A 26,282-nucleotide genomic window follows, 5' to 3' on the forward strand; every position below is an offset into this window, starting at 1 on the left:
TTGTTAGTATTATTTGTGGAACCGGGTCCAGGAACGGTCGACCTTTGGAAAGGTTTGTGGTGTTCCACCACTGCAGAGAGCGATGGGTGCGACCGTCTACCAACACCAGATCTGTCAGTTGCCCTTGGGCCTGGTTCCATTGGCGCGCTAAGCACTCTTGGAGTGGACGCATCTGGAGTCTTGCGTGGGGCACTATGAAAATGAAAGAGGCCATCATCCCTATCAGTTGCATAAACACTCTTGCTGGAAGGGAGTGTTGAAGTATGAATCTTTGACGCAAAGCCTGAATGCTTGCAATCCTGGCCGGATTGGGGTAGGCTATGGCTTTTGAGGTGTCTATGGTGGCACCGAGGTATTGCTTTATGTGGGATGGTGTTAGCTGGGACTTTTGGTGGTTCACCGTGAAGCCTAGTTGGTGAAGTAGTTGGATTGTAGTGGCGGTGTGGTGTACACATTGGTTGTAGGACGTGGCTTTTATCAGCCAGTCGTCCAAATATGGGAAGACGTGAATGTGCTGTCTTCTGAGGTGTGCCACCACTACCGCTAGGCACTTGGTAAATACCCTTGGTGCTGTTGTGACCCCGAATGGGAGCACCTTGACCTGGTAGTGTTGCCCGTCCACTACAAATCTGAGGTACTTTCTGTGAGGATGGTGTACCGGAATGTGAAAGTATGCGTCTTTCAAGTCCAGTGTGGTGAGGAAGTCGTTCTGGGAGAGGAGCGGAAGCACCTGCTGAAGCGTTACCATGTGAAAATGGTCTGAATGTATGTATGTGTTTAGGGGCCGGAGATCTAGAATAGGGCGTAGAGTCTCGTCCCTTTTTGGTATTAGAAAATATAGGGAGTAGACCCCTAAATTTTGCTGATTTGCGGGAACTTTTTCTATTTCCTGTTTTTGTAGGAGGGAGATTACCTCCTGTTTTAGTAATGTGGAATGTTCTTGTGACATTGGGCGTTGCCTGGGTAGAATGTTTGGGGGGGTAGATGTTAATTCTAGGCAGTACCCTGAACGAATAATTTGGGTCACCCATTTGTCTGAGGTGATGGTCTCCCAGACCTGAAGGAAATTTTGTAGTCTGCCCCCGACCGGAGTGGGATGGTCTGGAGGGAGCGGGGGGAAGTCATTGGGTAGGCGGTGTGGCAGAGCGGGCGGTATTTGTTTTGCCTCTGCCTTTATTGTTATTGCCCCTATAGCCGCCTCTTTGATAACCCCTTGTGAAGGTGGACTGAGTGGGGGATTTGTAGGAAGTGGACTTACTATCTGAGGAGTAGCCTCTAGACGTACTCCGAAAGGAAGAGCGGCGAAAGGAGCGCCTAGGAGGGTGTGACTGCAGGGCTCCCATAGATTTCGCCGTATCAGTGTCCTTCTTCATTTTTTCGAGGGCCTCATCTACCTTTGGGCCGAATAGGTGTTCTTGGTCAAAGGGATGATTTAGGATGGAGGCCTGTGCCTCAGGTTTGAAACCTGATATTCTCAGCCAAGCATGGCGACGGAGGAGGACGCTAGTATTAATGGCCCTGGAGGCTATGTCTGCTGCATCTAAGGCACAGCGTATGGAGGTGTTAGTTATGGTCTTACCCTCTTGAATTAATTAATTGGCCCTATTTTTGTATCTTTCGGGGAGGTGGTGCATTATGGTTTCTAATTCACCATAATGCGCCCTATCGTATCTGGCCAATAGCGCTTGGGTGTTGGCGATACGCCATATATTTGCTGCCTGTGACGCAGTGTGCTTTCCTGACGCGTCCAGTAGCTTTGACTCTTTGTCAGGTGGTGGTGCTTCGCCTGACGCCTGGGAATTTGACGTCTTCCGTGCAGTGGAAACCACTAGGGAATCTAGTGGCGCTGGCCCTTTGATATAGGCAGGATCTGTGGGGGCAGCTTTGTACTTTTTTTCTATGCCTGGGTTAATGACCCTGGCCCTGACTGGGTCCTTAAAAACCTCTGGCGCATGTTTTACCACCCCCTTGAGCATAGGTAGTATGGAGGTAGACCTATGTGCGGTATCAAAGGTGTCGAGGAGGAAATCCTCCTCCACTGGGTCAGTGTGTAACTCTACCCCGTGATAATGTGCCGCCCTCTGAAGTAGGTGGTGGAAACCTAATGAGTCTTCCGGTGGAGATGGCCTGGAAGGGTAAAGGTCATCTTGTGGGACGTCTGGAATATCTGGGTTATTGTAGTTGTCCCATGGGTCTGGGGATCCTGTAGGGGTGGGGTCTTGGGGCACATCCCCTGGATCGTGATATGGGTCCCCCTGATCATCATCGTCTGGAGACTGGGTCGGAGAGCGATGAGGTGGGGTGGAGAAGGCGGAGGGGGCGGAGGTGGAGAGGGTGGAGGAGGTGGAGGATGTAGGGAAGGCATTCTGAAAGGGGAGATAGCAGAGTCCTTCCTCTTTGGAGGTGGAGGCGGAGCCAGTTTGTCCAAATGTCTCTTTTTGGAAGAAAGTGCCAAATGTCCAGTTTATGAATCCTTGGTAACAGTTTTTTGCAAGGGATCCGGTGTAAACAGCTCCTGTGACAATGTTTGTTCCGTCGGCGCCGAAGTTTTCGGGGCCGATGACTTTTTAGGCTTGTCCGTGCCGTGCTTAGCACTGGGCTTGGGAACCTCTGTTTTCTTGGTCGGTGCCGAGGTGGGCTTCGGCGTGGAAGTGTCGGTGCCGAGGGCCTTATGGGGTTTGGTCGGTACCGAAGATGACGTCGGTACGGAAGCGCTGGGTTTCGACACCGAGGACTTCGGTGCGGAGCTCGGTGTCGAGGTAGAGGCTGGTTTCTTTTTCGGTGCCGAAGTGTGTTTGTCGGCACCGCTGGAAGGCTGGCTCGAGCCCGAGCCGCCGGAAGGCTTATTTGGCTTCTTCACCGGGCCCGAAGGTGGGGTGTGTGAAGCAGTGTCTCTGGTCTTGCCTAGGCCCGGATGCGAAGGCGTGACCGAAGCCTTTTTGGGTGTCGGCGCGGGAGTTGGGGGTGGGGGATTATTACTCACGACCCTCTGCGCTGGGGTGATGTCCTCTACATCTGAGTTGTCGGCTTCGGAAGCACTGACGAGGTCCTCTTCGGTGCGCTGCTGTCCCGGATCTTCGAGGTCGTCTCCGAAGATGTCGACTGGATCGGAGGTCGAGGAGTGTGCCATGTTTCGTCTGGCTCTTCGGTCCCGAATAGTCTTTTTCGATCTGAAAGACTTACAGGCTGGACAGTCTCGAGCCTCGTGTTCAGGGGAGAGGCAGAGGTTGCACACCTCATGAAGATCGGTGTGGGGGAATTTGGACCCACATCGAGGGCACTTCTTGAATGGAGTTCTTTGCATCAGCCGGGACCGGAGCTTGGGTAGGCCCGAAGGCCGCCGTCGACGACTGGAACCGAAGATTTGTCGATGAGAAGGTGATTGAAGAGATCGCGATCGAAACAATACCGCGATGTGAGTGAGGATTCCGCTTCGATCGTCGAACTGGAAATGTTCGGAACCGGAGCGCGAAGATTACATCCGAGCCCGATGGCGGAAAAAAACAATCTGAAGGTGGAGCCGAAGCCCATGCGCAATACGATCCAAGGGAGGAGTCACCGACCTCGTGACTTCCAAACACTTTCCAAGAGGAAAAACAAACTGCAAACATCCGGGCCCAACACCAGATGGCGATCTATGCAAAAGTGTGTAATCTGCAGCTCATATGCTTCGAACAAAGTAATTTCCTCGATGGAAAGGATCGGAGACATCCCATAACAAACAAAACAGAAAGCATCTTCACTTACAGGCCGGGGAGGAGACCTGGGAGGGCGAGGGCTGCCCGCGCATGCGCGGTACCTGTAATTTGTGTCCCCAGCGGCGGCTCTTGCGGCCGGTGCAGGCAGCGCCTGTCCCCTTCCGGGGCTCCCGTTGTGAGGAGGGAGACCCGGCACCAGAGAGGAAGTGCGGGAGCTGAAGTCCCGGGTCCCAGGAGGGGGCCCGGGTGAAGAGCGGCAGATAACAGTGCGGGGCTCCCATGCCTAAGGAGAGAGCCCCGCGTCGTGCTGGCAGAAGTATAGAGGAGCTGGAGTGCTCCGGAAGCGCGCTGCAGCCAGCCGCCGTTCAGGAGGATTCCCCCCGCAGACCGGGTGAGTGGGGGATTCTCCATTCGTCCAGTGGTTGTGCCGATGAAGGCACAGTGTCAATGTTTATTTCCTGAGTGGACCTGCCATTGCGGGCCGCTCCAACGATGGGGTGAGGTTTAAAAAAAGAAAAAAGTGAAAGTGAAACTGCATGCGGCTTGCGAGGACTGAAGGGGGACAGGAGATGTGCACGCCGCGTGGCTGTAAGCGCGTACACAGGCTCCAATCCGCCAAAAGCTTGCGTGTGCCCATCTCCTGTCCCACTTCCGAGGCAAGTCAGCAACAATAGATCTCGCTGGCGAGAGTGCTTCGCGCTGCGTTCGCCAGGCGAGACCTAAAAAATCACAGGTGCACATTTGTGAGAGGCAAAATGCCTCTCATAAATGTGCATCTGCAGTTTCTAAGCACTATGAGGCCCTCATGTGTATGTTCTTGAGAACACAACTATGTGTTAAATAATTAAATAAACTATATATATATATATATATATATATATATATATATATATATACATCCATATATATCTCCAAATAAATATATATTATATATATATATATTCATTTAATTATCAAAGCTACTATCTAATTATTTAACGCATGAGTTGCGTGCTCAAGAACAGTTCCATAACACTGGAAATACAAATTGATATAACGTTTCTAGAGCAGGTAGCAACAGTGAAAATAGATGTTAAAAAAATACGTATTTTTATGAACATGTAAACAACTAGAAACGTGTGACATTTATGACAGATTTTTAAAACTTGTGGCAACTTTGTAAAGAAGGCGGCATGTCCGTCAGGGCACCCCCATGTCCGGAAAAGTTTAGATGTCTATGCATCGCCATCGTCACTTCCGGGGCCCTGGTTCTAGGGCTGTTCTTCCGTTTCCTACTCTATAAAATTCCGTGCCGCGGTTGCAAAACCGCGCATTCAGCAGGGCCTGAATCTAAATTACCTTTTACGCACCACCCACCTTACACCAAACATACTGAGGATTACCACGATAAACAAGGTCATAATGAAGCTTTTTTCATATATATAGAAGATCAAATTACTTAAAGACGAAACACTTAACAGATTAACATGGCAAGCAAGGAAGGCACAAATCAAGGGGCTGACGGCACCTGTGGCATGAAGGCTAAAGCGCAGACCATGAGCACCCGAGGACGCACACCTGAACATATGATAAAGGCAAAGGTGCTACCGCCAGCATCTCCCCCAAATCACTCACACACGTGTCAAAGCAGGGACAAAGCGCGAGGCCGTGGACCTATCTGGTATGTGTGAGTGACGCTTCCATCACCAAGGAACTATCCAGAGAAGTGAAAAAAAACCCTCTTGAACCATAACTTACCTCTAATCAGACCGAGCCGCGAAGCATGAACCCTTTCACCTCCTTCCATCTGTTAGTCCATATTTCCATACCTTCACACTTTACACTTACTAACCCATTCCCCCATCCATCCATCTGTCCATCCATCTTTTCACCCATCAGTATGTTCATGCATCTAACTGTTAACCATCCATCCACTCTATTTCATCTGTGCATTCTTCCAACTATTAACACTTTTCACCAGTCGGCCCGTTCACTCTCACATCAGCCATTTACCCTTTCATGCTACCTTTCTTCCATCTTTCATTTCATGTTTTCTACCTTCCTGTCACCTTTCCATTTTCCTCCAGTTCTTTTTTTGCCTTTCTTTCTTTCTTTCTTTCTTTCTTTCTTTCTTTCTTTCTTTCTTTCTTTCTTTCTTTCTTTCTTTCTTTCTTTCTTTCTTTCTTTCTTTCTTTCCCTTTCTCTTATCCTCACTTGTTCTTTCATATTTTTCTCTGTCATGCTCATTGTTTTTCACTGTGTTCCCCTCTCTGTTTTCCACGATTCCATTTTTTTCTTTATGTGTTTCCTTACCTGTGCATGCCAGCTGAAAGCTCACAACCCTCTCTCATGGTATTTCCCAGCACTGCTATTTGTCGGCATTTGGTCCGCAGATATGAGAAGCCCATAAACAACTAATTATTGTTTGTGTGGACCCAGTGTACCAGCATATCAGGCCCAGTTAGAGTCCCCACTTAAGCTACTAAAGTGGGGGTTCCCCACACCCCTGTCTACCGCTCCCTTGCATGGTATATTGGGTGTATGCGCTTGACATTGTGTGCGCACACAAACATGTGAATGTGTATGTGAGTGAAGCTTGCACCACTGCTTTTCATGCTGTATGGTGTTTGTTTTTCTGGTATGTGTGTGTGAGAAAAGAAGGCATTACTGTTTTTCATTTTTTAAAGGGTGTGCCCAAGTGCAGAGCTAGCTGCTTTGGGTATGTCATGCAAGAGGGAGAGATGTTGGCTCACTGTTTCCATGGTGCATTGTGTGTGTGTGCCTGTATGTGTCTGAGTGTGTGTGTATGTACACAATCGTGAATGTGTGTGTGTTTGCATGCATGTTTGTGAAGGTGTATGTGTATGCTTTCATATGAATGTGTGTGCCCGCGTGTCAGCCTGTATGTGAGAGAAGCTGGCACTACTGTTTTCCATGCTTTATTTTGTGTATGTGTGTTTGCGTGCATTTGTGTGTGAGTGTGTGTATGAGAGAGTGTGTGAGTGTGTGTTTGTGTATGTGTGCGAAAGAGAGAGAGAAGCGGGTACCACTATGTTCCAAACTACATTTTGTGTGTGCTTTCTGTGTGTTTGTGAGAGAGAGAAGATGACACTACTGCTTTCTATGCTGTGTGGTCTGTGCGCAGAAGTGTGCATGTTTGTGTGTTAGCAGGCATGCATGTGCATGTGTGTGCGTGTTGGTATGCATGCTTGCATATGAAAGATTGTGTAGCTGCACCTGTGAGCCTGTGTGTATCAGAGAGAAGGAAGCTGCCATTACTGCTTTCCATGCATGCATGTGTGTGAATATGTGCGTGTGCCTGCATCTGTGTGAATTTGGGTGTTTCAGTGAATGTGTGTGGGCATGTGGATTGTGTGTGTGCATGTGGATTATGTGTGTTTCAGTGAATGTATGTGGGCATGTGGATTGTGTGTGCGTGTATCTGTGTGTCTGTGTGCATGTGGATTTTGAGTGTGTTTCAGTGAATGTGTGTGTGCATGTGGATTGTGTGTGTGCATGTGGATTATGTGTGTTTCAGTGAATGTATGTGGGCATGTGGATTGTGTGTGCATGTGTCTGTGTGTGTGTGCATGTGGATTGTGTGTGTGTTTCAGTGAATGTGTGTGTGCATATGGATCGTGATTGTGTGTGCGTGTATCTGTGTGTCTGTGTGCATGTGGATTTTGAGTGTGTTTCAGTGAATGTGTGTGTGCATGTGGATTGTGGGTGTGTCTGTATATGTGGATCTTAAGCCTGCACTACTTATTTACATGATGTACATTTTCTGTGTTTAAGGGGCGTATGAATTGATGATGCCTACAATGAAACCTTGAGATAGTTGTGTTTTTTCCAATGGATTTTATTATATTTATCATGTTCCTTCCTATCATTTTATTACTCTCTTAAGTCCCCTTGAGAAGCATACATACAACTCCAAATATTAACATAACATTATTTGTTTTTTTCTCACTAAAAATATATATTTTTAATTTCTCAGTTCTGCGTGCTCAGAGTTTGACCGTGTTCCAGCCGGGCAAAGCTTCCACGCAAGAGGGGGGCGCAGTAATTCTAGAGTGCATCTACGAAAGCGCCTCAAACACGACCATTGGCCGCTATACCTGGTACCACGATAATAACACCAGCTCTTGGGCTACGGTGTCCAATGAGACAGGACGCCACAGTGGCAGGGTGGCTGCCGCTGACAAGGCCGCATTCCACACCAACAGGAAGGCCAGCATCCAGCTGCAGAGGGTGCTCCCCAGTGACTCTGGTCTGTATGTCTGTGAGGTGGAGATCTTCAATGTCAGCCAAGGCCAGGGGAACGGGACTCTGCTCTGGGTGCTAGACGGTGAGTTGGGCTCCTAGGATCTCAGGGGGGCATGCCTTGGGCTCGAGATTGGCTCCCTAATGTGTATGTGGCGAATCTTGCTCCTCAGTGAGGGAAGGAATGAAGACACTGTGGGACAAGTTTACAAAGATTTGATGCAACGCTGCGTCAAATGGAGAGGGTAGGAATGCGGCATATCCACTCACGTATGGTGCATTCCTGCTCTTCCTCTGCGCTGATGCTCAGAGAACAGTCTTGCGCCAACGCAGGCACCCTTGCACCTCGGAGCAAAGATGCCTGCATTGCGGGCAGAGTTTGGTCTTGTGAAGGAAGGGATACCTTCATTCACAAAAACAATCCTCAGCACCATAGTCCTCTTTGTATGTGTGCTGCAGATGCAGCAGGTATACAGAGGGAAAGCAACGAGGATGACGCACCACCAGGGTTACTAGTCTTAGAAAATCGGGGAATGCGATAAAAACTATGGTTGGATGCGTGGGAACACCCACGCTCCACAAATGGAGCCCGTTCCATTTGCAGAGTAAAGCAAGGCAGCGACTTGTTCTACTTTGAGTTATTGTAGATTTGCTATTCCATGCAGAGCTACGCAAGGTGGGTCTGTGTGGCATTTTAAATCTGAGTTAAGGGCTTGCATTCCTGTGCGTGATGCAACAACGACGCAAGCGGTTACTAAATCTGGGCCCTACTCTATCCCATACATTCAATGAAAGAGTACTTGTGGTAACTGTAGATTTCCATCTGAGAGGAAACATTAACTTTTTATGAACTTGACTAGATTCATTGCTATTGGGCATGTGGTGACCTTTCACCTTGGATGCCATCTTGTTTCAGACTTGCACATTGTACCTAGTCCTTTTAGTTACAATGGGGACTCTCTATCAGTGCCTCATTGTGGAACTGAAGAACATCTTGTGACGCAAGTAGAACATACTGCCACTCAGTCAAAGCTGAAAGATTAACCCAGTGACTTCCAAAGAAGAATGGAGGGATATTTTTAAGGCGCCAAATGCGGTAGCTGGCAAACTGCGCCACACAGATACATGAAGAGCTTTCTGATGGTGGTGGAATAAGTGGTAATAGAAACCAGACTAAAACAGCTAGATAAGTGGCTATGTTAAAAAATAGCTCAGAACAATTAAGGCACGCAACAATTGAGGCCTAATTAGAAATAAATGCGGCCAATGTGCATTTCTACTCAAATCTTAAAATAGTTGAAAAGATACTTTGGGTATGTAGTATAAATTAAACATTGACTACAAAAAGGATTTAATGTCCCTGTCCCTTCCCTAGTCCATATGAACATTTTAAATACTGAAATAATGATAAAGAAGAAAAATAACATGGGCATAAGTACTGCATCCATTTTGTGTGAAATTATAAGGTGTGACAGACAACAAATAATGGTGGCCTTTCTCTTCAAATCCCCTCTTGCAATGTAAACAACCGGAATTATAAAATGTCTATTTTTTTTATATCATGAAATCTTAAAGTGACAAATAAATGAGGGCCTACATAGATTTGTACAATATTATCTTTTTTTCTGTTGAAAATATCAATTTTGTCAGTACCATCAAATCTTCAGAGAGAACTCAAAAACTGAGCCCATCAACATTTTGGGAATATTGTAAAAAAAAAATTAAATTGAGCCTTTAGAGTTAATAGTTCTTGGTTACCACTAGAGTTTTTTTTAGATGTCTTTGTTTGTTACCTTTGTGCTCCTGTATTAGTACTGTACACTGAAGTGAATTGATCACACCAGGCACATAGGGATCACAATGCTGAATCTCCATTCCATGGGAGGTGATAATTGAGAGCATTATCAGTGGTATGTGAGAATATGATGGTGATAATGCTGATCCAGAATTGATTATACCATATTAGTGATAATTGATAAACCCTTCAGCTCAGTTAAATCTCCAAAAACAATGGAATAAGCTTCTGGGTTTTCTGTGGGTCACAGTTTGAAGCAGAGGTGCCAAAAGTCGATCCAGGAGTAACGTATCAGAGCCCAATTTTTAGGATTTCCACATGTGGTAAATGCATCCACTAATAATATAAATTAAAAACATTTACATACTCAGTAGTTGCCCTTAAAATCTGGCTCGAATGTAGCATACATCGACCTGCATTTGACACCTACAGCTACAGAGATGCAAAAAATAAAAACCTCTGCTCTGCCACTGCCCAGCATCCAGAGAATAGTGAATGCTGAAACCTTGGATTTGACGACACTCCAGGAACACCATTCTGATCCCATCTATCCGTTCCATGCCCACTCTCATTATCCAACATTTTCTCTGACTTAGCCCTTACTTACTCACTGGCATTGTTCCCAGGCTAACATTGGTGTAATCTCTTGTAAGTAGTTGAGATAGAAAGTGGACTGGTGTGCGAGATTCAGTCAGTCAATATACAGCGAAAGCCAATCGATCAGGCTGTTTTCACTATCACATGGCCAGAATTGGGAGGTTGGGGGCGAGCTGCGATTAAATTTAAAAATGTTCACTTTGAAGAGTGGTGCATAACTAGCTACTCTAAAATTGAGGGAACAAATTGATCCTGGGAAATGTATTCTAAGACATTGGTTCCAAGTCCCTCACAAGAAGATCTGACATCAAATTTGTGTTCCATTTGATCATCAAAGAAATCCCACCATGGAACCAAGATTAGGGACACGGTGCCAAGAGATGGAAGTGAAGCCAGACCTCCCTGCATGATTTTGTACATACCAGTACACTCCATCCCTAGCAATAAAGGCCTGTCCCCTCAGATGTGATTCTCTTCAACTCAAGGGATCTAGGTATTAAAATTGTCTAACGATGTTGATTCATCCTGTTTAGATTTGGGTGGTAATAGAAAATCCAGCAATTTCAGCAAGAAGTGTTAATCCAGAATAGAGTCCATTGGCAAACTTTCTCCAGGAGACAAAGAGAAAAGTAAGCTCATGGATTCTCTTCTGTATTGATCTTCCAGAAATTGAGGATTTGCCACATACACCCATCCCACTCTAAGTCCAGCCCTAGCTCTCCAATGTTTCTCTAAACAATAGAAAAGGAGTACAGAAGGGGACCTCCACTGGTGATCTATCTATGCAAATTATTCCAATTTTGATTTGTACTTTTTAGAGTAGAAGCCTAGCATAGGTATATTGTTTTAAAATACATTTGTGTCATTTTGCTCCAAAAATAGTCTTTCAAATAGACCTGTTGGGAGTATGATAGCCTCCTGGTGTTTGTAGATAAAAAACAATGTCTTGGGCAAAATAAATCCTCTACAATGGCATTTTTATAGTGTGTGATTTGTAAGAGCACCTCTCTATGGGAAATTGCCTCAGTTGGCAGTCCTGGTCCCACACACTTAAAATTTATTGGGTGGCGCAGGCAGCCTGACATCCGTTGGTGCACTGTGCATCTTGCCGATCTTGTACTCAGCCTGCATGCTTAGAACAAACGTTTTGTATCTCAGTTAGCACTTCTTCTTCATGGGACCATTGATAATTGCTTCTGGCTTGTTTACTTGGTTAGCAAAAAAAGAGCACAAAAAAATCCATGATACTCATATCCCTGCTAAGCAAATCAATGTTTTTCACATTTTTCCCCAGGAACATTATCCAAGGAGATCAGCTCTGATGAGATCAACCACAGTGCAATCATCCTCTGGTTCCGCACAATTGGGGTGCCTCTGCTCTTCATCGTCTTTGTTCTGCTTATCAACCGCTACTATGCAAATAAGTAACCACTGCCCCATGCTGTTGGTACCAGCCCAAGCCGTGGTGACTGCACAACATCCTTAATCCTGTGCTCTACATATTGCCTTTGCCTGTGGGACCAGTGAGGACCGCTCCGTCAAGAGATTTCCTACGGTACCTGGGCGCTACCTTGACGTCTGTCCAGTGGCTCTATCTATGGGACTCCTGATCCTGTATAAAATTGTTTTGCTCTGTTGATAGTCTGTCATGGGGGGTAATTCTTGGTCTTTTCTGTCATCTACCTCCTTATCCATGAACCCTTTCCATCAAACCAAGCAACCATCAACACGTTCAAAGATACTTGTCACCATCCACCCATCTGTCGAACTCATCCCAATGTTTGCCCACTAGGCATCCATTCTTTCATGGTAAAGATGTAACTCTTATATATGAGGTGGGTGCTACGAGTAGGGCAGTAGTGCGACTGAACCTTACATTTCATCTGAGCCAATCATATCTTTTAAAAAAATGTGACATCTGAAGCTGGTTCGGGCAACTTGCATCAAGAACCAATGATGCTCCAAAGGCATGTGCCCAACTCCAGGCACTTGCAATCATCACTATGGTGGCCTTTTCAGAGACCATTCCATTTCCCTTCAGGCTTGTTGCCCACTGGTTTTATAAAGGCTCCATTTATGGAATGGATCTGTACTGCAATAATGGCCCCGCCCCCTGTGTCTGTCTCCTCTTAACACCGAAGGCCCTTCTGAGCCTCAAGCTTTATGCCTTCAGGTATTAACACTTCTCTTTTAGGAGCCATCCCTTCCTGCCTCCCTTGTGTACTTTTGTCCAGGGCATTAAAAGGACAAGAACGATTTTGGAGAAATTATAACTCAGAAAACTTTTACTTCATACTTTTCCCACCAAAATATATCCATGCTAAAGTGGAGTTTTACTGTCTTTTCCTTTTGAAGAAGATATTTAGATAAAGTTAATCAACTTTGAGTAGACAAAGTTTCACAGCAAAGTTTTCACCTCCTTTCCTCAACCCATAAAGTTCCAATTTTCCACCGGTGCTCCAATCAACCTGTGAGACACCCTCAGCTCCCCACTCAAAACTCAACTGAACATCCCTTCCTTCAGAAAATTGCTAACTCCCACCTCTTCCCTCTTGATCTGAACGAAATACGCACTGGTATGTGCTGCCTTGGCCTTAGTCCATTGTTCTGATGAATATGTGCTTGCTTTTTAATGGTTAATTAACTCTTTGCTCTGCTTAAGGCGCTAGAATACCTTTCAGGTCCAGCTGTAGTATGGAATATGCATGAAAGACATAAATAAATAAGGTGGCGCTGAGTACTAAGCGCATCCTTGTGCTGATGTCCTGTTTCACATCCTATGGCTCCTCCATTTGGTATCACGCCACTCATTTCCCTGGACCTGGTATTTAGCATCCCCTGCCACACATTACATAGTTCACTTTAAAATGTGATGTAGTGTAATAATTCTTCTATAGCTCTCCTTGCTCAATTTTAAATCATATTGTTAATAAAATGTGTATTCACAGAGGTGTGCTGCTGCAATTATCTGGGAGATGTTCCTAATTGAGCTGGAAAGTTCACAGCTTGAAAAAGCTTTAAGGAAAGTGTGACTTAGGTCAGGATGATAAAACCTCCTGAAGAGGAGAGTAATGTCTGAAACATGTCGTAGTCTGAGTCCTTCAAACACAAGCAGTTCCAACACACATCTCATTCTCAGAGCCTTGTTTTGCTAAATTGGGCATACACCTTAGTGGTCAAGGGTGAACGAGCATGATGGCTGATCTGCAGCATTCCCTGTAGAAGCTGTGCCTCAAAAGAGAGGCCAAGGTTGCAGTAGTCATGCGAAAGCCAGAGACTAGCTGAGACCTCCAGGTTCTACAGGAGGTGATGGTGGTTAAGCAGACATGCCTTTTGTTCATTTTCTACTTTCTCTAATCACTGAGGTCAGAGTGTTTCCTATACCTGTACACACTAGACTTCAGAATCCCTGACAACCTGCCCATGTAATGCTTGTGAGCACAGCAAATGAGAGGGCCCGGACACCAACAAACTGACCACTACTGTAAACCAGGAAACATGCCTTGCTTCCCAACATTATGATGTTGCATAGCCTCTTTCAACATCAGTCATATTTGCATGTTCGGTGCCTGAGTGCAAGCTTGTCTGTGTGCGGATGTGCGCACCAATGCACAGTTGTAGTCCGATCAATATTTCTTCCTAGTCCTGATGCATCCGTTGCCCTGCCTAGTCTTTTAGCTTTCTTTGCTGACTCTGACACTCAGCTCCCTGCCAATCTGAGTCACCAAGCTCTGCTTCTGCTTGGACACTGATGCCACCGCCTGATGTGTCTGTGTTCTTAGCCATACATTTATCTCTCTCTGACCCTGGATACCCTCTAAAAAAAGTGTCAGTGATGCCTGTCCCCTCTGCATCTCTTGTAAGACCCTGAGGGTTGGCTTGCACCTCCATTGGCCCTATCGGCAGCGTGGACCTCATGCATAACAACCTAGTCACCCACTCCTGTGGCCACAGTCTTTACACTCACCTCATCTGTGGTCCCAGATTGTCATTCCTCCTCCTCTGTGGGTCCTCATTTCATTTGACGTTGTGCTTGAGGATGTTTCTGTTGTTCCTTCCGGTGAGCTGTGCCTGTGTTCAGTGATGATTCTATGTCAATGGAAGATCAAACATTAAGTCACCATGGCCAATTGTCAAAGGGACGACGTGGATGAGGACTGGCAGAGATGTCCCATAAATCTCAGAAGTTGGTTATTGATACATGCTGCAGGTGGGTCAGTAGGACAGACTGTGAGTAAAACAGTGCTGGTACCACTCTATGAGCAGAGCACGTTGGATCCTAGAGAGAGCAGTTGGGGATTGGTCCAACTCTACCTCCCCTGAGGCTGGGTCTGGTCTTCATGCTGGTGGAGAGGTATCTGGAAGTATCATCTGGGTAGTTGACAGCTCCATCTTGGATCAGTAACCTCAGGCATCCTAGACAATGCCGGCCTGCTGTACAGCCACACTCGAGTGCTAATATACAGACACCAAAGCACTGGCTGTGCACTGATAACATATGAGTATCTAACCCAAGAACATATTCAGGACACCACGTGAGTCAGGAACCTGAAGGGAATGTGAAGCTGGCCCTTCTTGAGGGGTCTGTCAGGCATCGGCCATATTGTACATGGTCACACCTTTGACTTTCACTATAGAAGAGACACCCACAAATCATCAGTTCTTAGCTCCTTCTCCTTGCCCCTTGATTTGAGACCCTAGACCCATGTATGCGCCTCTCTGATTTGTTCATGGTGTCGTGCCGTTGAGGGTTTGTTGTGTAGTCCCAGTGGCCACTTACCATTCCTATCTATTAAGAAGTCATTCCTTCACTCGCATTGATCATTAGATACACATACATACTCTGCCTCATTCCGGGTAATCCCCTTTGGATTTATGGAGGCCTCTCTGCCTAATTGTATAGCTGCTTCACATAGGGTTCACCTGGATAATCTGGAAGGGGATCGCAAACACCTCCATAGACTCAAATGTGAAAAGAAGATTTAGCTCTTGGAGCATAAGCGCTGTGTTAATGCAAGGGATCAAATCTCTGGCAGGGAAGGAGCTAGAGAGTCATGCTTTGCTTGGTGTATTCCTATTTTATGTCTCTTATTTTTTTTACATGCATTAAAGTGCAGTTCTTTCATAAAGTAAAGCACTGACTGGACCATCGGTTTTTAAGGTATCCTGTGGTGTTTTGCTGTTTTATGACCGTCTAACGCTCACCGCCTCCTTGAGTAAGACTTGGACTGCTCTGCCGGGTCATCCTGGAGAGTCAACTGATGAAGGGAAAGAATTGGGCAATTCTATAGGGGGTCTAGTTGCACTCTGGGCTGGGGACACCATTGGTAAACAGCTCCACCTGTCATGAATGGTACTCAGTGCAGCCAGATTGCCCTCTGGCCTTAGACATCAGCTTTCACGCCCACCATGCACCAGTAGATTTGTACCAACGAGTGAGAACTTTTGTGGATGAGTCGCGTCCGGGACTGACAGGGTTCACCAGTCGGAACTGGAAAAGGTCGGCTCTGGAAAAAACCCAGAGATGATGGCTCCTCCAACAACATCCTTGCATTGAGTCCACCACCAGGGTGGTCCTTGCTGAACAGCAAGCAAAGGCTCTGCCTTTTGGGAAACCACCATCACCTGCACTCTAAATGAAGCAGGATGATGTAGGTGTGCAGACACTTATGGAGAATCTTCGGTTCCCGCCGCCTATAAATTAGGCCATCAGAGAAAGATCTGCATATAGAACAGTGTCTATGATACAAATGTACATTTTTGCAAAGAGGGAATCAATACATTATTTTCTTGTTTCCTGATGCAGACCAAAGCCCTTCCAAAAGTCCATCAACTGGCGCTGTTTAAGTCTCTCAATATTGTAAATAAATGTGGCCAGTCAAATTTTGCAAAGTGTTAGCTGCGGTGTTATATTCCCGATGCTGCAGTTTTCATGGCTTTTGAGCAGTTTGAAGTAGAAACATTTTTTGTTACAAACTGCAAACAATGCAACATATGGAGGATATTGCAGCAAGAGCAGCAAATTGATAGGTACAGAGGAAAAGCCGGACTGAGGATGCAAGTTTTTAGGTCTCGGCTCGAAGGCTGCACTTGCGCAGTCTCGCTCCGAGATTTAATGTTAGGAGTGGGGCTTTAACCAGCTCCTTTTTTTTACCTCTTCTCCATTGGCTGGCCTCTGAAATACTGGTCAGCCATTGGAGAAGAGCTTTGTCTCTCCAAACAAGCCCCGTCTTTTTTGGATTCGGGGGCGTGTTTTTTCGATTCTTTCTCTCCTCTGGAATGTAAACATTCCAGCCAATGGCAAGAGGAGAGAAAGAAAAACACGCCCCCGAATCCGAAAACGCCGCTGCGTTTCTCCGAGGCATTTCTGCTTGACCTCGGAAAAAGGCGGTGGTGTCTCCGTATGTTTCTATGTATTGGGTAGTTTAGTGTGGTTTTGAAACATTCGCAGCCTATTTTCTGGTGCGGTTTAAAGGCCTGGTTCCACGGTCGGCAATTTAGCCAGAAGATGACACCATTCGGTGTGTTAAAACAGTTTCATGGGTTGAGGAAAACTGTTGGAATTCTTTGCAAACAGTCAGTTACAAAATTCGATCCAGCAAATGTTGTAAAACTTTAAGAATAGTGTATTTTATTATCACTTAAAACAATCACAAAATCCTATACGGTCACCAAGAGCACTCGGAGGTCGGCAATGCGCTGTGAAACTGAGTGAATACACTTTAAGGCACTTCATAATGTATATTTGTCGGGATAAATTGTCAAAGGGATAAACAGATATTCGAATAATGCTGACAGTGTATGAGTAGGCCGAGCAACCGAGCGAGACCGTCCGGGTGCTTCTAGGAAACTCGGTTTGATCGCGCGCTCTTCTCAGCAGATCCAACGGAAGGCCTGGAAAGCGAGAGGAGCGCCCTCTGTCGGCAGGTCACCAGACCATGTCTCGTCTTTGTGACATTGGTGTTGGAAGTTTCGGTCTGACGAGTGTCGCTCGGTCTTTCATCCGTGAGACTAGAGGGAAAGAACATTAGGGGGTGTTCGAGGTAAATGTTACAGGGGAGCAAACGAACAACAGGGGAAATGCATGCTGTCCATTTTTGCTGCTTGTTATTCGAGAACAGAATTGACAATGTTAGCCCCGTCCACATAACATATGAGTTTTGCAACACAGAAAATAGAGGAAGTTTCAAACGGTTATAAAAATGGTAACTCTTACCAATCAAAACGTTAGGTACGTAATTGCTAGCGATGAAATTGGGATCCATGATTCAACTTAAGCCGCACTGCCACTGCTGTTCACAGAACTAACTGTGCAACAAATACATTTTGTTTTAAACATATACCCGTCATTAGGAATCAAAGTCGAACATTGGATTTGCTCATCTGTTGTTTTATATAAACAGCAAAAATAGAAAGGGATGCATTGGGTATTTGTGTCCTGAGTTAAATGTTTAAGTTGGAGAAAACTCATGTGGCATAAAGAGCAAAGTTCATTTGCTTCATTTCTTGTCACCGGTGCTAATAATAACGCCTTGGTGAGTATTACAAGACGTTTGAACGTGTGCAAAAAAGACGTAAACCTGTGAAATGTTTCTTTCCATTCTCCATTACATGCCCATAGTTAAAATACTGTGAAGCCTGCCCATCTGTTTTTCCCACGTGCAATTACGGTTGCCCATTCCTTATCATAGAAGCAGTAAAAATGATGGAAATCGATGTATAGTGTGTTTTTTCTTTTTTATTCCACCTCCGTAAAGTTTCTGTAGCGTGGCCACTGTTATTTCTGACACCGCTCACGTGCTGTGCGAGTGCTGATTGGGCCCTTCGGTGCAAGACGTATCACTGATTCCTCAGTCATTGTGAGTTAACAGCCGTAGTGCACAACATAAGTGTGCACGCCATTAGCTGACGAGTGTGAACACGCACCCCCTCAGTACCTCTTAGAATACCGTGGAACACGCTCGTGAATGACGACTTCCCCTGGCACAATTCAGTTTGCAAATACGTTTGCTTAGCGAGGCATACGTCTGTGGCGGCGTCAAAGTGGCTTCGTGGCCAGGCGGCATGCGACAAAAGTTTTGAATCATGAGAGAGCGCTCTGCGGGAGGAAAGGGACTTTCTTTATCTTCCCTGTCAAATAATAAATGCCATTTCAAGTACCTCTTGGACCAACAACACGTTCATTGGCACCGAACAAACATCTGCTAAGTGACAAAACGGACGCAGATTGTCCCGGTGCTCCACTTCTGTAGTTTTGCTTTTAGTTTACCAACAGTCATGTTGGTTAGTTTTTCCTCCTCCGAAATTGCCGTTTTTAGGTCTCGCTGAGCCCCAGCGCTTGCGCTGGCTCGAAGAGACATTTTGTATGTGGGCTCCAAAAAGTGCTACCAGGCCAGCCTAGAGGTACAGTGCATGTGCGCGGGCGCGCGCGCCGCGCTTACTTTCACTTTTGCGACCGCACGGCCGCTTTGATCGCGATCACGGCCAACGCTTGTTAGGTTGAGCCTACAGCAGCGCATGCGCTGTTGCTCGACTTTTAGCAAGGGGCTTTTCAAAGTCCTACCCACAAGCGTTCCGGGCCTAAAGCTTGCGTGCATGTGCACGGGTGAACGCGTGCAGCCGCCATCTGCCATTGTTCTCTCTTTAAGCCTTACTCGGCTTGCACTACCCCTCATTCCCTCCTCCTTTCTCCCCCCCGCCCTTCTCGTCATACGCATGCACTCCCCCCCCACTTGTTTATTTATTTTTTTGCCGCGAGGCCATTTCCTGCGCGCGCATGCACTCCCGACCCCCCACCCCTCCGACTTGTTAAAGACAGATATCGGACTGATCAGTGATACTAGTCTCTCACCGGAAACAGTACGTGCTCGCCTAAATGCCACTGCCGCCTTCATTTCCTGTGACCTGGAAACAGAATGTTCAGTAATAGAGAGTAACATAACTGGGAGCAGGCCCTCTCTAATCACCTCAGCCCATTAGCAGGATGTGGGTCTCTCTGCGACCTACAGTCTGACTGAGCCACATTACAAGCCTCGCGTCATGTGGTTCCCATTACCCGCTGGTCACAGATAGGCTTATACAAAGTATGCGCCAACCGATGAAAGCGGCTGGTGCGTCAATCAATGCATTTGATATGACCAGTGCATTAAGATCATTATTATAATTCCAATATATTCTTTCTCTAAAAATAGTCGCTCAAAACCCGCTGGAAAAAAACTTCTTTTTTCAGTGGCCAAAAGGACGGTAGAGCTAGCTCTCCGTGCTTTCCGAAGCCGTCTAAAACCAAGACATGAAGTTCAAGTGGACTGTACCACAATATCCAGGAAAGCCAAGGATGCTTCTTTTTCAAGTGAAGATAGCTTTAACTCTGTAGCAGGGGCTGCTACTTCCGTTCTTCCCAAAAATCATGATGGACAATTGTAGTTTAATGCACATCCTGTGGTTTAACATGTTTTTCCAGAGTTACAAAGCAACTCTCCTGTTTGCTGAAGTGCATTGTACTCCATTCATTTCATCGCAAACTACCCCTTTTCCCATGAGTTGGATCCGTCCTATAGCTTCTCTCCAGGACAGGACAGGACAGCCCCGCCCCTCCCTGGGTCGGGTCATGAGAGGATCTTCCTCGTGGCAGCGGAAAGGCATCGTGAATCTCCTTTGTGGCACTCATCGTTGCATGCATTATTTTGGCCTTTCTGTACCCCTATTGGCCTTTGATTCCCCGTAAATCGTTGGTATCCATGTTTAGGATTTGCTGGTCTCCGGTATCCGTTCAGAATCTGTGTGCGGATACGTTCAGAGTTTGAGCAGTTAATTAAAGCATTCATCCCTTCCACCTCCTCTCATATCGGTGCGTGTCCGTTCTTTGTTTCCTGCTCATGTTTGCCTTGTGTTTCATTGTGTGCCCAACCCCAGCTATTTTTACAATACTCCATAGCAGCGCATATTTTAAAAAAGCGGTATGCTTAAATTATGTCTAAAAACACATTTGCCAATAATTGGAGTTTGTGTTGCAGGGTGCTGTATCTTGATTACAGAATCTCGCTTGCAGTTTTATTAAGCGCAAACTCGCCCAAAGTAATTGGAGTGCTGTACTTGAGCACATGTTGCATTAAACAAGGTCCCATTCTCTCTTTTTTGTTTTTAAAGCACAGGGATTTTAAGTGCTTTGACCAGAATTACGGCCTATTGAGCCGATGCCGAGACTTTTTTTTTGTTGTTGTTGTTGGCACGTTAAGAGCATGCCACGATTCAAACCCGGTTCCCTTGTTCCACAGTCGGCAGTTCAGGATGTGATGCTACATTCTCACTTCCAAACAATTGGCATTTTTTGCATCCAAACGCGTACACCCAACGGGAATGTAGTAAGGATTGCCATAGTGATGAAAAAACTAATGTAACAAACGTCCTCAATCTGCTTCCAAAGCAATTTCACTCCGTGTTTTACATTTATTAGCAATACGGAAATCTTTGCTAAAGTTCCGTTGGGTGAACAGAAAGCACATCCGATGGGAGTTCACTACAGACTGCCATAGTTCAAATTAACTTTAATGTAAAAAGCTTCCCAAAAATACATTGATTCCACTTTTTGTTCACCTAACGTGAGTTTAGCAAGTATACTGGAGTTGCTGTGTAATTTTGTCTTGCGCTTCAATAGGACTCCGTCATGTTAAAAGGAAAACAATTTGTGAAACTCTCATTGTGTGCACATATGTAACTTTTTAAAAAGCGTATACCCAATGGCAACCTTCATTATTATTTTTTTTTAACTAAATTTGGAATTACTTTTGTTAAATAAGTCAAAGGCGTTTATAGCTTTCCTTAGTTCGTTTTGTTCAGCAATACGGTAAAACGTGTTGCATGTAGGCGGTTACATTAGTGCTTACCTGTAAACCCAACATTTGTGGACAGTTTCTGGAAGTCTTTGATGGTGTCAGCAGAGGGTTTTCCATTCCAAAGGGGTTATATTGGTCTATGAGATTTTCATTATGGTTGGCACCATTGGCCCCTTCCCCCATCAGCCCAGAAAAAGCAATAAAAGAACTACAGATGGTGTTTATCAGTTTGACATTGTGGAAAACAGGGTCGGGATTTCGTACACACTCTTTTTAGCACCCCACATCCGAGGCGCAGTTGATTTCTGCATGAGTCTTTTCCATGAGCTGCCCACTAGGTGTGGGCATCGGGCTGGCAAAGGTCGAGGTACAGTTCAGAGTCAAAGGCCATAAGACGCAATCCAATTAATTTACGACAGGTGAATTTTGATACTACAAAAGAAGTTAGAGATAACAGATTTTTAGGCTTAGTTAAAAGAAATTGACCACAAAACTCTTTCCTAACTTTGCCTTTCAGCACCTCCTTAAAGCTCACATGGAAAGTTTAAATAGAGATTTCTTACTTAATGCATGTGCCAAGTATGTTTTATTCTTCAAACCCATAAGATATTTTTATGTGTTTCTCCGGGTGTTCAAACCACAGCCCCAGGTACCGGAACTTGTTTGATCGTGGGACCCGATAACCATTTATGTAACAACTGGCACCTTTAGATTTCCCATCTCCAGATACAACTATATTAGTTTTCACCACAAGTATTTGCGGATGACTTTATACTTTTTGATATTGATTAAAAAATATGATAAACCCACCTGCGTGCAGTCCATCAGCATTGTATGATCGGCATACTGAAGGGCTGCAACGAGGACCAGCCCAATCTTGGATGGAAAGCTCATGGTTCAGCTTAATGCTGGTCATAGATCAAAGGAAACAAGCATTGGCATAGCCAATAGTTCTCGCCTATGGGACCTTATAAGTGCTTAGCCATGCAACAGTTAATGTTGTTGCACCAAGGATATTGTGCTGAATAACTAAACACTTATAAGGTCCCAAAGGCGAGACCTATTGGCTATGCCAATGCTTGTTGACAATGGACCTGGTGGTTATCTTTGCCAGCAACCAGGTAGCATCAAACGTTTTGAGATAGTGTTTTTCCAGCGTTCACGTGACACAATTTTTGCCAGCGTCCATGTTCTGGGGGTTAGCGCTAGGGTCGGCGGAAGTTGTAGGGGCCTGGGCAGCTCAGTTTCTATCCATGTTTCACCTGCACTTCCTGTGCCCCGGTATAAGGCCATGGGCTGGCCCCGAAAGTGGGGCAGTTCACGGCTGGGTGTGTTTGTTGACAGAGACAGAGAGGTCTGCAGTGGAATCTGGCGGAGACCTTTGTATACACTGTGCTGGTGCAGTCCATCCTCTGTCTCTAAAGGTTGCTGTAAACCCTGGTAATAACGAAGGCCAGTCCACTCCGGGGCATGGGGGGGCTCATCTAGACCAAGCAGTCAAGGCCTGCTCACGCAGGGGGCTTCAGGGGTCGGAGGACTAACCCGAACACAAGCCCAGGCCTGCCCAGGCAGGGGTTAATCCGACCGGGCCGGGAAGTTCCCCGAGCGAGGGCCACGGCGTGCCCACTCAGGGGGCTTTGGGGTGGAAGGTTTAGCCCGACCAAGGGACCAGGTTCACAGGGAGGCGCGCACCGAAGGGGACATATTTAATTAATTTGTTACACACGTCCCCCTCCTCCCCCCAGTCCGATGAACTCCCCCGCCTCCCTCCTAATTCAGATACTCTCTGGCCCCAGAGCTGGAGCGCCGAAGTCCCCCCCAACATTTCGTAGAGCTTGAGCAGTGTGTCCGTGATGCATACGTGTGCGCACCGTTGGGGTGCGTGTCTGTGCATATGCAGGTTTGTGTATACACGAAAAATCTGCAAAGAGAGCATTATCGCGCGTTTTACCAAAAAAAGAGGGGGCATATTATCAAGCATTCGGATGTAGTCATCGGATTCATGGCTGCTCAATCCGACGCATAAAAGCCGAGTGATTTCACAAATGCCCGCCACTGCCTGACAGTTGTACATTTTGAACTCAGACTGCATATTGGCATCAGATGTTTGCTACCAAATCCAAACCATATGTCTTCGGACAAATACACATTCGGGTCTTGGGCAGTTCCAAAATGTGCTCTTTCTGCACATTTTTAGTTCAAGAGAGTGTCCATACTAATTTGAGAGTGATTAAGCTATTGACATTGTAAATAACAATGCCATTTCTTTAAATGTTTTAAAAACAAAAACATAAACAAAAATAATGTCATGAGCAATGCCAATAGCTCTAACTTTAACAATGCCGAGACCGTTGCTTTGTAAATGCTTGTTCTAGTGGCCCTGACAGGAATTCAGCACCAGTAGAAGAAATACAGCTTCAACCCTCTAATTACATTGTATTGTAGAACAATGCAAAGCTATAGAACTACTCAAGCACTGCTACAATTCAACACTAGTACACAAGAGCTACACCATTACACTAGAACTGCAATATAAGTAAGTATTGATGTTTATACCGATACACAACTGTGGGCCATGATACAAATTCGTACACATTGAGTGGGGATTTACATCTTTGAATTATACAGATACATTTTACATGTATACATTTCTATGCACATGGGAATGAAGTGATTTGCCCACAATTACACGGTTTTCAGTCAAGTGCTGGAGCTGAGATTTGAATCCAGGTGGGGAGGTTCCAACATCATAGGTGTAGCCACTAGTCCATGCTCTACTCCTACAGCAACGCCAGACCACAGCATCGCAAGAACACAAACACTACATTTACAACACCAAGCATAACACTGACAAATGAGGCAACAAAAGCAATGGAATCAAGCATTGGCAAAGCCAATAGGTCTCACCTGTGCACAAGCTATCGGCTTTGCCAATGCATTTTAGCTATGTTGAACACCAGCGTGGCAAAGAGTGGAGTAGAGTGTTGCAAAGTGGAGTGGCATAGAGTGCTATTTATTGGAGTGGCATAGATTTGAGTTGCGTAGAATGCCGTCCAGTGCAGTGGCATAGAGTAGAGTGGATTGGTATAGAGTGCATTGGCAGAGAGTGTTGCAGAGTATAGTGGCATAGAGTGCAGTGGCGTACAGTGCAGTGGCATAGAGTGCAGCGCCACAGAATGCAGCAGCATACAAAGCAGCATTGTACAATGCAGTGTCATACATCAGATTAGTGGATAGTACAGTACACTACTCTAGAGTGCAGTGGTGCATTGTGGAGTGGTGCAGAGTAGGGAAGAGTGGCGTAAAGTGGCATAGAGTGCAGTGGCCTAAAGTGATGCAGAGTAAAGTGGCATAGAGTTTAGGGGTGAAGATTGCAGTGTTGCAGAGTAGAGTGGTGTAAAGCGCAGTGGTACAGAGTGGCATAGAGTGCATTGCTGTTGAGTGCAGTGGCATAGAGTAGAGTGGTATAGAGACTAGTGACGTAGAATACAGTGGTCCAGAGTAAAGTGCAATGGCATTGAGTGCAGTGGCATAGAGTGGAGTAGTTTAGAGTAGGGTGGCGTAGAGTGGAATGGTGCAGGGCTGAGTGCAGTGCCGTAGAGTACAGTGGCATAGAGTCAAGTGATGTAGAGTGCAGTGACATAGAGTGCAGTGAGTGGTGCAGAGTAGATTAGGGTTGCATACAGTGGATTGAGTGTAGGGTGTAGGAGCATCGAGTGGAGTTGTACAGATCAGAGTGCATTGGCGTACAGTGTATTGGCATAGAGTGCAGTTCTGTAGATTGCAGTGTTAAAGAGTGACGTAGAGTGGAGTGGTGTAGAGTGGAGTTGCGCAAAGCAAAGTGGAGTGGCCTAAACTAGAGTGGTGTTGAGTTCAGTGGTGAAGAGTGCAGAGGCAAAGAGTGAAGTGGTGTAGCGTGGCGTAGAGTGCAATGGCACAGAGTAGAGTGGTGTCGAGTAGAGTAGAGAGGCATCGAGTGAAGTGGCATAGAGTGCAGTGGCATAGAGTGCAGTGGCACTGAGTGCAGTGCCATAGAGCGCAGTGGCGCTGAGTGGCGCTGAGTGGAGTGGCATGGCATAGTGTGAAGTGGAGTGGTGCAGAGTAGAGTGCAGTAGAGTGGAGAGGTGCTGAGTGGAGGAGAGTGCAGTGGCATGTAGTGGTGTAAAGTGGAATGGAGCAGAGTAGAGTGCAGTGGCGTGGAGTGGTGTAGAGTACAATGGCGTAAAGTGAAGTATGCATGGTGTGGTAGCACACTGCAATGACAGACAACCCATCTCCAATTGAAATGACTACTACATTTGCACAGACATACAGTTTTACTAAGAAAACTATACAGCGCACAAACGAAAATTTGTGGAAATGGCATTCCTAGTGTATTGATTTGTTTTAATCACATTAAAGTATTTCCAACACTCTATAAAATTAACAACAAATGTTCTTCGGTTCTGCTTTCCTAATTCTGATAAATTCTGAAATACTTACACTGTGTTTTTTAAATGTTGTTGTGTGCTTGAAAAACCCTTTCCTATACCCAGTATCCAATAAGATTGTCACATAAATCCTCACACTTTGAGGTCAGAGAAAGAAAAGTAAACACAAAGCTCACTTGGAAGACAGAAACTGCATTTGGCCTCAGGGTATGAATGCACAGCAAACCCGACAAGAACAAGATGTACAGGCCTATAGACAGAAAGGAGCACTGGAAGAATAATATGAGAGGAAGTGTGAAAAGGCTTTGCTCCTTTGAGGGGTGGAGGACGAACTGCAGCTGGACAGCCTAAAACAGAGAAAGGTAGCAAATAAGAAGTCAGAAAATATGAGTCACAAACCACAAAAGCAATGGTAGGCAATGGGTGGAATGCATTCCCAGGGAAGCTTTCTGAATGTCCACAAGATGTCTTTAGCAAACAAGACAGTGCTAGGTAGGCTTTGACCTAAACAAGCATTGGCATAGCCAATCGGTCTCGCTTTTGGGACCTTCTAAGTATTTAGTTATGCAGCACAATATCCTTGGTGCAACCACATCAAATGTTGCGTGGCTAAACACTTATATGGTCCCAAAGGCGAGACCTATTGGCTATGCCAATGCTTGATGTGGTTGTGTGTGTGGTTGTGTGT

General features: G+C 45.8%; 1 protein-coding gene across 2 annotated transcripts in view; it reads left to right on the forward strand.

The window, feature by feature from the left end:
• The window catches only part of LOC146813773 (natural cytotoxicity triggering receptor 3-like), a 35,355-nt gene extending 22,088 nt beyond the window's left edge, over positions 1-13,267 (forward strand). Inside the window, exons 3-4 of one of the 2 annotated variants that reach the window (XM_085609115.1) lie at positions 7,675-8,025; positions 11,627-13,267. In XM_085609115.1, the coding sequence (XP_085465241.1) occupies positions 7,675-8,025; positions 11,627-11,760 (485 nt within the window). In that variant the 3' untranslated portion in view covers positions 11,761-13,267. The remainder of the gene's footprint in view (positions 1-7,674; positions 8,026-11,626) is intronic. The other variant, XR_014962439.1, reaches the window with a different exon arrangement.
• The last annotated feature ends 13,015 nt before the right edge of the window (positions 13,268-26,282 follow it).

The sequence above is a fragment of the Triturus cristatus genome, chromosome 6 (genome assembly GCF_964204655.1).
Source record: "Triturus cristatus chromosome 6, aTriCri1.1, whole genome shotgun sequence".
NCBI lineage: Eukaryota > Metazoa > Chordata > Amphibia > Caudata > Salamandridae > Triturus > Triturus cristatus.